Source organism: Kryptolebias marmoratus, linkage group LG24, assembly GCF_001649575.2.
Source record: "Kryptolebias marmoratus isolate JLee-2015 linkage group LG24, ASM164957v2, whole genome shotgun sequence".
Taxonomy (NCBI): domain Eukaryota; kingdom Metazoa; phylum Chordata; class Actinopteri; order Cyprinodontiformes; family Rivulidae; genus Kryptolebias; species Kryptolebias marmoratus.
Genome location: NC_051453.1, coordinates 15,319,160 through 15,330,632, shown reverse-complemented (window position 1 = coordinate 15,330,632; position 11,473 = coordinate 15,319,160). Strand labels below are relative to the sequence as shown.

Sequence of the window (11,473 nt, the reverse complement as noted above, 5' to 3'; positions counted from 1 at the left end):
TTTTACTGTGCGGCTTTCATGTGTCCTTTTATTTCTTCTTTTTCACCTACTTTTCATCTTTTGAACACACATACACACTCCCTCATTATCATGTCAGGGCCCTGTCATGCTGCTCACCATGCAGCCACCAAAAGAGGGGAAGGAGAATGGGCCACTTAAAAGCCTGGAGACCTTTGTGTTTCAAAAAAAGGGTAAAAAAAAATATAACTCAGCATGAAAAGGCTCGTTTCCACAGCTGGCTGTCTCCAAGTAACAATGTCAGAGCTTTTTTCTTGTGTCACCCCCACAGAGAGTTTACTTACCTTTCTGTTAGCAGCCAAATGTGGAGGAGTCGACTCCGGCCTGAGCCGGCTCCGTCTTATCTGGGGTCGAGTCCGGCCCTCTCCCCTGGGACCGGTCTAGGTCCAGGCTGTAGGGCATGTCTGGGTTCTGTGCACACACACGCTTCTCTATAGCAACCGGAGCCAGCCACGTCTGCCTGACATGGAAAGCTGAAATGTGCAGATCAGACTGAAGGGGTCCCGACACCTCCAGCACAAACGCATGTAACATCATACGAAAATGTCAGAACTACCACTTTAGTTTGACCCGCAGGAGCAGATCTGACCCCTAAACAGGGGAATCCCCTGGTCAGAAAGAAAGATAAACACTGATTAACAAGTAACTGATTGCACTAGTCAATGCTGTCTGTCTGTTAGCAAAATATCTCATGAACTACTGGGCAGATTTGAATGAACCTCTCAAAGCAAGTTTTGCTTGTAAATCCACAACTCATTAACATTTGGAGTCAACCAAATTCAAAATGGCCACCACAGCTAAATATAACTCCAGTCAGATCCACAGATATTAAACTCAAGCTTGGTGTGGTGGTGGCTGAGAGTCGTCCCCAACACATACTCAGAGCATTAATACATCTCAAAAGAACTAGCACCATCGCATTATTGTGCATAATTTTATTATTATAAGACAAACATGACTAATTCATCATGAGATGATCTTAGTTAAAACTGGGCAGGGCGTGTTCATTCCTTCTAACAATGCTCGGCCTTTAATATGGTAAAACTGCAGACAGTTGAGTGTGTGCATTCACATTTCTTCCCAGGCTCTGGAGGGGCATCAGGTTCATCGTAATCACAGCTGATTAACCAATAATCTTCTCTGGATGTCTAGGGTCAGAGGTCAAGACCCTGCACTGCGGCGAGACACCCACATTGTCATACATTTCTTTAGTTAGATGGGTTTTTTATCCATGCTCTATCAGACAAGGCAAAATTAAGACCAAATATGTAAATTACACAAAATATTGTTTATTAAAGCTCCACACTCACAAAATTAGATTCTAACTGCAAGAACTTCAGCAGATCATGCATCTAGAAAATCTCTAAACATTTTCATATGAACTTTACAATATGATTACAAAAAAATAAACGCACTAAAAACTACAAGGTGTGACAAAAACACTCAAAACGACAATTTTATTATGATGTAATTGATATGATTTCCAACAATGCATTGTACATAAATATGGTTAAAAACTAACAAGCCAGCTAATTAAGACTGCAACCTACAATGTTGCGATGAGTAGTGTTTGAAACCAACATTTGTGTTTTTCACATAAAAAAAAAAGAAAGCACTAAATGTGTTTTTACGCTGTATAATGATCTTATAAATACAGATAAACAGGGAGAAAGAGGAATTTAACAGTGACTCATAGCCCCTGAGCTCCCAGGCACTTTGGATAAAAAGCAACTTTTCAGTGTTTGGCTTTCTCTCTCTCTCACACACACACACACACACAGATTCATGTCATACGCTTCATCAAACCAGTCTAAACTCCACTACATAAGATTCAGGAAAAAATAGCACTCTTAAATCGGTTCTTTAAGGGAATCAACGTCCCTCGCACAAAATATAACATGGTCCTTCCAACTCAGGGAGGAAGCATTAAAACCTGCACTGGTACCAATAAATACTAGACATGCAGCATTAAAAGTTATCTACAAAGAACGCTGCAGATAACACTGATACATAGATACGCATGAAACACTGCAGAAAACGTTCCTAGAAAGAAGCAGAGATTTGGGTCTGCATAGCACAGTGATGAACTTAGTGATGTGTTTAGTTTGGGGTTTTCCCCACATTATGATCAGCTGCAGTAAATCACCATGACAGCATGGAGTATGGTGCACAATATTCTGCTTTCAAATCTGAAAATCAATGTCTATCACAACGCAAAGAAAATGCAATTAATGCAGCTTATTTCAATTCCTAATAACCTACAAATGGATTTTTTGTTTAAACCGGCCCTTACTGCATCTGCTTCAGCAGACAAATTAGTTTACTTGAGGTCTTAAGTGCCTCCGTCAGACGAGACGTTTTTGTAATGAGTCAAAAAAAAGAAAAGAAAAAAATAGGTCACTCTATAAAACAAAAAAAAAAGAAAACATGCAGAAAATGCTATTTTTCTAAAGGCAAGCATTCTAATTTCTATAATTACATGCAGTTTATTCCTTTTTTCCACAACTTCTTCATTTACTCCTCTAAATACCAGAAACCTGTTGATGCTCAACAGATAATAAAAGACACGACTTGTATAACTTGTCAGACAGATCAGAGCAGTGTTTGCCACTGATATATATATATATATATATATATATATATATATATATATATATATATATTTTTTTTACGTAAAACAAACCAATGTAAAAACACAGAAACAATTGAAAAACACACAAGGCCTCAAATGGAGGGAAGTTGTGTAACTGCAGCACCTATGTGCTTTTCCATATTTTCTTACACACGCGTGGCTGCAAATGAACCTTTTATGGCATTATAATTAGGATTTTTGTTAAAAAGGTTTGGTTTTAACTCCACTTGTCTGTAAACAGAATTCCATACCAAACTATAGTGTGAATCTTCTGAAAACTTGTTGAAGAGACGACGCAAAACAGGAACAAAGTAAATTTTGGTGTCCGCGCCTTAAGTCCTGTACTGCAGCACCCCCTACTGGCTGGAAGCTGTAGGTGCTTTCTATTTAGGCAACTTTAACTGTTGTTTAATTTCATAAACATTCATAAAAATATATTTTTTCTTCTTCTTCTTTTTAAAATGCCATGGCATCCAAAGCTATGATGCTAATTTCCATCCCAAAGGACTTGTGATTTTCAAAATAAATACAAATTTAAACTAGGCCTCACACAAGTCAAACAGCAACGCCAAAGGGAAGCATCACAGCAATACTTGGATCAAATAAAAGAAAATTTGGTAAATTGACTCACTGAACTTCATTTCATGGAAGCAAAGATCATTTCTGTGTATTTGACGACAACGGCTTCCTTTAAAAAGAAAACCCACATTTTGTTTTGTCGTTCTGATTGTTTTGACTGCAAACACACGGAGGTCCCGGACAGAAACTCAGATTCCACTGGAGGGAGAACTATTAATATACTTCCTCCAGCTCTGAACAGGCTCTAACATCAGGACGCTTGGCTTAAAACAGGGCAACAAGTGTGGAGATCTCTGCAGTTTAGGAGCACATATGAAAGGAAATTAGGGATGCATCTGAATGCCTCTTTTAAAATAAAAAATTCTGCTCTGCTAAACAAGCTGCTCATATTACACTTTCTGTATAAACAAATGAACTCGAAGCAAAGGAAACAGTAGCAGATGGAAAACGTTGAACTTGCTTTATGAAATGAGCCCCAGTTCTTTCTGTATATTTGTGTTATTTATGCCAGTAGTCTGCTGGTCAACATGGTAACTGAGTCCAATATTAATCAAACTCCTTTACAGCAAGAACAACAGTTTGTATGTTTTCATGAAATGTCTCCTTTGGTCTGTAAACATCCTTTAAGCTGAACAGCAAATACAGACCTACGGCGTTCCGATTTCCTTAGTTCTGCATGAGGTACTGATGGAAATAAATCCCAAACAGAGAGCTGACCAGTTGACAGGCAGCCACCCACCAGGTGAGGAAGGCGAACATACCGCGGAAGAAAAGGGGCGTAAGGACGGACCGCAGCGCCGTGAATGTCTCTAACAGACGGGCTACTGTAGCCTGGATGTCCTCCTCCATGTCTTCCACCCCTTCCTCGTCTTCATCCAGACCACCGGGCAGCACAGGAGCTGCTGTGGGCATCACCAGAGCAGGCGTCACCCCGGGGGTCTCCTCAGTCGCTACACCCCAGGAGAAGTCTCCTGCGAGAAATCAAAGCATGTTAGCGTCAACTAAGAATAGGGTTGGAGCTAAACTTTCTAACACTTCCAGTACTTCCCCATTAAAGGGAATACTCTGTCAGCAACACATATCTTGCTGCTTTAAGTTAAGCTTTGATAGCAGTTTCATTTCAGATCTGACTCTGAGCTATAGACATGTGATCATTCTATAAACCATGCTGCTGAATGCAGTAAAATAAATTTAGCAGAAACCCAGCCATAGTTCTGCGTGATTATGTTCTCCCCTTTAAGGTTTTTTTTGTCATTTTGTTGTCACTAAACTGAGTTAATGCTGGTGCCAACTAGTTTGTGTGTTCAGCAGTGAGTGAGGGGAGGGGTCTGTGTGTCTGCAGAGCTGCCATCAGGACTGATACTGCTGCAGATGAGCATTTGTTCAGATACTAATTTTAAGCACTGGTAACTCTTTTTTTCTCCGTTCATTTAAAAATCAAAACAGCAACTTGCAGCCTCCTAGTTTCAAACTTACTAATAATTTTAGCTAGCCATCTCCTCACCATGACCCAGTTTTTAATGAAGGTGTTGGGGTTTTTTTTCTAACTTAATCTTTACAGAAAAACTGATTGAGCTGGTTTAATAATTTTTTAGGAAGCAAATACTTCACTGTAATCCTAATCCTGAGGAAAGAGGCGGCGTTTTACTTACCAAGTGCCTTGAGTGACAGAGTGGAGAAGAGGATGAGCAGAATCGGAACCAGATACTGAAGGGTGACGACTGTCAGGTAACAAAACACACGGGTGACCTGAAAGATATATCAAAGTTGTTTGTTGAATATTAAAATAAAAACAAAGAAAATCTACTGCTTGTTGGAATATGTAAAGTGTTGGTTTACAACTTTGAGAGGGCAGAAAAAAAATAAAATTATAAAAAAATCAGTGTGAGACGCAAAAGTCTGTCTGACCTTCCTCTGGATGTCAATGGCAGCGATTCGTCCCGCCTCCTTCTTCATCTGCTCCACCCACTTCTGAGCCAGGTTGAGGTAGGCCTGCAGGTGGTAACGGGTCAGCGCCAGCCGCAGCACGCACAGCGACACAATTATCCACAGACGCATGCCGTCAAACGCTGCACTGGACACTCTGCAAAAGTGACGTTGTAAGGGATCAGCTCGTTCTTGGCTGTAGTTTTTTTTTTTCCTTTTTAAATATAGGTTACTTGTTCTGACTAAAAAGGAGCAAATATGTGCACACACTCACAGAGTGACTGAAGTCTTTCCCATAGGCGCTTTGGCCAGGAAGTCTCTAGCAATGGGCTTCACCCAGAGAACCAACATGATGATCGGAGATAAGAAACTCATGTGCAGCAAAATCCTGTCGGGAAATGTTAAGAGGCATCAGGGAGAGATACGCATACTTGGGAGTCTGGTTAGAAGAGTGCAGGGAGTTCTTACTGGATGAGTGGGCGGTCTGAGTTCATCTGCACGGCGTCCAGATGAGTCTGAGCCAAGCGCAGGCCAGGGAAGGCCAGGAGGGCACCGATATATGCACAGACAGCAGCCAGGCTGAGCTTTACCGTCAGCTTCGTCACGGGGATTCTGACGTTGAAACGCAAAAAAAAAAAAAAAAAACTGTAGATAATTCCAATTTTAGCATGGCTGCTTATAGTCAACGATTTCTTGTTGAAACAAGAAACATCAAACACTTCCATTATTTGACCTTCAGCTTGAAAAAAAAAAAAAAAAGGACACTTACGACCAGTCAGCATAGCCCTGCTGTTTGGCAAAGATTTCCAAATTGTCAAACAGGCTGGAAAACCCCGACTCGAGGCCGAATTCCAGGTAGTCCTCCCTGACCACCAGAACCAGCATGGCCACCAGCAGGAACAGAAAGCCGAAGGCGAGGCACACCGAGCGCTCACCGCCCTCCTCGGAGCGGAAGTAGTGGCTCATCAGAGTGTGGAGCGTCTTTCTGAGGGCGGCGGGTTAAAGGGGTTCATCCAAAACACGACTTAGGGTAAAACTGAACCCGAGCAATCAGACGAGATGATTTAATCATTTTACCGGTATAAGCAGTGATCTTGCACTTTGCCCTGAAGTCGAACTGCAGCACTTTCCCAACCACTCTTGTGAATTTTTAACATTTTCAGGCACACTACTGTTAATTGTTAACACGTTCTTAAACAGCACTTTCGAAATGCGCCTTCACTCATTAAAAAGATAAAAATCAGGTGGTTTTTTTTTGTTTTTTTTTTAACTAAAACATTATTTCCAGATGTGTGGCAAATAAATGTCAATTCAAGTCTTATCTTAAAAGTCCGCTGCATCCTAAATAAATTGCGGGAGCCAAGTTAAACACACATTTCAACAAAATAACTTCAATTAAAAATATTTGGTCTTTGAAGAATGAAGTTTAAGATTTTTTTGAACAAAATGTGAAAAAAAAGGACAAAGTTTACCATACAGCTATGCTTGCAAATTAAAGGGGGTAGTAAAATATCAACATACAAAAGCACTTCAATACACTTTCAAGTGGTTTGAAGGACGTTTTAGTACTTCACATGTTAACATACATTTCTGTGTCCTTTATAGGTCTGGCTGGATGTTCTGCTTTAGGAGGGGGTGGGCAGATGTGCAGCTGAAGTGGCTTTGAGTGTACAGATGTCAGTGACAGCAGATCTGTTCAAATATGTGCTGGTGGTGTGGAGGTTTGTTACTCTTGATATTAGAGTAAAAAGCAAGTTATTTGAATTTTAAAATGGCAAAGTCGGCGCTGAAAACGGTTGCACAGATGACACATCTGCTGTGTATTACAGTGCGTTACACAGCTGAAGGATACAGACCAAAGAGAACAGTCAGGACACACCAGATGGCTCCAATATTGACCTCTTTGCTGGCATCTACCACACTGTAGTAACACTCAGTGAACAGGAAGACGCCCGTTGCGTAGACGGCAAAATCCACAAGCCACTGGTACTCCAGGAAAAAACGCAGCACTGGAAACAGAAATGACGACAAACAACGCACAGAAGGTTGATTTTTTTTTTTTTTGTGAACAAATACATTTTGAAATTTTGCTAATGTGTTACCAGTCAGCAATCAGTGCTTGATCTGATTATGTAGGAAAGAAAGTTTGTTTTACCGAGAGCGTCCATCGTCTTGACTGGAGTTTTCTCCAGGTGAAGGTCAATGTCTTTGGGCACAGTGAGAGGCTTGCTCTCCCCATTCTGTCTCCTATAAAACAAACGGACACGGATACAATAAAACTTGTGTTGAAGAAATGTTGCTTACGGGGAGACCCTCGAACTAAAAATGTACATACTGTAGGTGTGGCAGCTTTCTAATTACGAACAGGCAAGGCAAAAAAAAACTAAAAATGTAATGATCAAATACCAAATGAAACCCCCTTACCTGTCTCTCTTGTTCTGCTTAGGCATCTGCTTTCCTGCCAGCGCGCACAGCTCTCCCTCTGAAGGGTGTTTGAATCTGTACAAGCTGGAAACAACAGCAGCCTCATATGTAACCAGCCCATAGGAGACTGTGTGCAAATATCAGAAACCAGCTGTATGGATGGCGTTACCTGCCATTGCAGAGGAGCCAGCGTGCAAAGGAGCAGTGTGGAGCCATCCTCTGCATGATGCTGGCAGCCAGCAAGCTGACCACCAGCTGGATCCCCATCAGCGCCTGCCAGAGACAGAGAAAAAACTAATTCAATTTATGTTAGCTTTAACCACAGCTTACTGACATCAGTGAAAGGCTGACAGCAACCAGGCCTAGAAGTTAGCCGAACTGAAACGCGTGCTGTGTTCAAAGCCTCTGCAGAATGAATGAAACTTAGCAGATGGGTTCACTGCTAAATTTAGTAAAAACTCCACCACCTGTCAGCACCCCCCTCTGCAGCGTTAGCCAAACTAGTTAGCATAAGCAAAGTCGCTTTCAGTAGCTCATTTGAGCTCGCCGGAAAACCACACGGCGCTGTTTGGAGCAGAAGTTGCGGGTTACTGTGCCTGCGGAGACAAATTTACCATCTTCCCGATCAAAAGAAACAGTTAGCTCCAGGGTGGCCGCTCGTCTTCATGCGGGAAAGTCATTAACAGCTGAACCTACTAACATGTGAAACTACTAAATGACCCGGATGTAGTTGTGAGGTCCCGAGTTGCGTTCAGGTGCTCCGCTAAAGCTAAGTAAATTCTGAAGATCGAAACGAGGCGCAATGCTACTATGGTACTCCCGTAAGAGTTTAAAGTCAAATTTATCTGTTTCAAGCTAGAGACAGCCTGTTTTTCATCAGTTAGTGTTTTTACGCTTTTAAGACCAGTTCAGGCAATGCATTTATTTGTTAAAGTCATTTAAATAGATGAATTATGACATTTGGGTTATAGTTTTGCTGATACTCTACTAAAATTAAACTATTTTGGTTAAAAATGTTCACCGAAATAACGAAAATAGATACGAAATGTGGATTCAATGCGGGTTTACAAAGCAGCTAGGACGATCTTGTCAGCCCGCCCCCTCCACTAATCAAAAACAAGTGTTTTCGATGTTCCTGAAGGCATCAGTGCTTCCATTGACTGAATGGAGAACTCGAACCTTCAGTCCCTGGAAGAAAATAAAAATTATATAAAACATCTATTAAGCCAAACGGTGGCAAGAATGTGTAAAACAAACGCAGATTGCAATGATTTTCATATAATTTAAATCCCAAATTTAGTTTCAAATAGCACGCAAGCCATTTTTCAAACTGCATTGCAACAAAAACATTTATTTCTAAGATGGAGAACAAGAAACTCCCAGTGAATGCAGTTTATTCCTGCATCAACAAGTTCACGTTGCCATCCAAATTACATCTTTTTTGGAAAAAAGCCCTGATTATTGTTGCTTTCTGCCCATATTACATACAATATGTCAGTGAGGTATTGCAATTAAAAGTTTCCTCAACCCCTCATTATGCAGAATTGTCACTTATTTAAAGTACAAAGCCCATTCCCAGGTAAGTTAGGGTATTATAGAGTATATTTTTTTCAAATGCCAAATTTCAAAGAGCCTATACCTTCAACATGCCGAAAGTGTGTTTTTGCATGAAGCCTCTTTATTTGAAGAAAGTGATAACATGCCCCAGTCAACCTTTTAAAAATATGTTTATGGTAAAAAATAAAAAAATAAAAATTAGAAACAAATTCACTTAATAAGTGACATAATTTTAGTTTTTAATTTCAAATAATATATGCATATATTATTTGCATTATTTACAAAGACCTGCATATCAGCTTTGTTCGTCCACTGTAACATTTTTTTATACATACAGTATGTGTTCAATAAAAGCATGAGACAAAAATAATTAAAAAAAAAAAAGTAATGAGGAAATCCAAAAAGCAATTTTAATTTGATGCCATGCTTTCTCTCGTCGGCTCTAATTAATATGTAAAGTTTTTATCCATCTTAGTTCCTTGTTCCTCTTCAGTACCCCTGAATGCCTCTGTGTGATCCTCCTAATGATAATCTGCAGGTCTCATGCTTCCACCATCACACATCTTAACATTTCACTGCATGAAAACAAACATTATGCAAATTTTCAGGCTTAAAGTCTCAGATATGCTCCTCTTCCTCTCTGCTTTGGCATTTAAACACTGCTCACCAGAGAAAAGTGCACACGTTTTAATGTAATTGTGCATTAGAGCATTATTTTCCATTTTGATGGATATAACTACGAAAGACTTGCCACGGTGATCTTCACACGTTGCGCGCAAAAGTTGATTTCTTTGTTGCTTGTTGATGTGGCTGCATGTCTTCTGCACCTCAGATTAAAATAAGCCACGAGGTGTTTTGAGGGATGATGCAGGAAGTGCACAGATGCCTCCCTTGTGTGTGTCTCAATCCAGGTCTGGGTGACTGTCCACACACAGCCTGTGCATGCATTATAATGTCAGCTCATCCCCTGTTAAAGCAGATGTTCCTCTAAGTGTTCTCAACAGCCCTTCTAAAGATCTTTTCCTTAAACCATTCCCAGCATTTAACTCTGTATTTAGCATGCGTCTCCATGTTATTTGGGTGGTCTCCTAAGGTTGATTGAATTCTTGGTTTTGGCTAATTGGTGGCAGCCCTTCTGCTGGTATCTGATCCTTTACCCCGTGAATTTGTGTGCAGGACATCGTTCAGTGGAGCTGATGGGCAAACATCTGTAAGAATTAGCAGCTCAGCTCAATATGGAATGCAACATGTGTGGTTAAATTTCATGAGACATTCTTGCAACAAATATTGAGTTACTAAATGTTACTATTTAAATTTGGCTTTGAAAATTAACAATGTTTTGACTCCTTTTGATGTCACAGACACACAGCTGTTGTGATAAACTAGAACTGTTCAAGTAATAGTTCAGAACTGTGACCATATTAACCCCTCAGCTGAGCACTGGACTTGTTGCTTATTACTCAGCCCCTTTCAATGGGGAACATCCTCACAGCATGATGCTGCCACCACCATGCCTCAATATGGGATGTTCTTGCTGTGATTAAAAGCAATGAGCATTTTTCCATAAAACACATATTTATGAAGTCTAGCCTAAAGGTATTCTGTGGCATTCAAATTTCTTCCATGCAGATATTTTCCCCCCAGAGTTAGATAAATATGTATAACATTCTGAAGAGGGGATTTGTAGAAAAGTTACTTACAATTAACATCTTTCTTGTTGTAGATGGCTCTTTGAGTGACCTGAGTTTGAAGTTTTATTCTGACTGAGTTGAAGAGCTAACAGGTTGTTCACATAGAACCAAGAACAAGTGATTTTGGTGCCATCTTAAAACAACCCCAGTCTCCAAAAATTCATAGCAGCTCATGTAAAAGCTATTTTTAAAACATTCACACTGTTGCCAGTTTTTCATTACATTGTTTTACATTGATTAATTAATTGTTACGCTTTCCACAGAAGCCCATGCAAAATCCTTCGAAGCATTTTTGAAACTTCCTGCATGTGGATTTCATCACACTAACTTTATACAACAGTCTGTTTGCCGTATAGATCACCAACAAAATTATGCTAATAGTGTTTAAAAGTCCAGATTCATTTCCTTATCGTCTTAGACATAAAACTGTATTTCACACTGAAAGGAGGGGGAAAAAAAAATCTCTGCGAGTCACAAAAACACTCCCATCATTATCATCTCAGACACAAATGCTAATCCTTCGGCCATGTTCGCCATCTGTGGCTGAAGAGCTGGGGCAGAAATTACTGAGGAAAATAGACACAAATAAAATGCAAATCCAATCTGGGGCTACAAGTGCCCACCCTCCCTCATCTCAGCTCAGGGG

At 40.3% G+C, this 11,473-nt stretch overlaps 1 protein-coding gene across 1 annotated transcript; it reads right to left on the bottom strand.

Moving 5' to 3' along the window:
- Positions 1-1,287: 1,287 nt before the first annotated feature.
- On the bottom strand, positions 1,288-8,333 carry tmem161a (transmembrane protein 161A). Its single transcript, XM_017406848.3, has 11 exons — positions 8,194-8,333; positions 7,749-7,852; positions 7,580-7,663; positions 7,311-7,402; positions 7,008-7,164; positions 5,925-6,140; positions 5,624-5,767; positions 5,430-5,543; positions 5,138-5,312; positions 4,882-4,978; positions 1,288-4,200 (listed from the first exon to the last, which is right to left on the bottom strand). Exons 1-11 carry the CDS (start codon positions 8,194-8,196, stop codon positions 3,896-3,898), a joined length of 1,491 nt encoding a protein of 496 aa, XP_017262337.1. The 5' UTR covers positions 8,197-8,333; the 3' UTR covers positions 1,288-3,895.
- Positions 8,334-11,473: the final 3,140 nt, after the last annotated feature.

Excerpts from the sequence above, each read along its gene's own strand:
- tmem161a (XM_017406848.3), bottom strand. Across the intron at positions 5,544-5,623 it reads TCAGACCGCCCACTCATCCA|GATTTTGCTGCACATGAGTT; the intron begins GTAAGAACTCCC and ends ATTTCCCGACAG. Across the intron at positions 5,313-5,429 it reads GGAAAGACTTCAGTCACTCT|AGTGTCCAGTGCAGCGTTTG; the intron begins GTGAGTGTGTGC and ends TCACTTTTGCAG.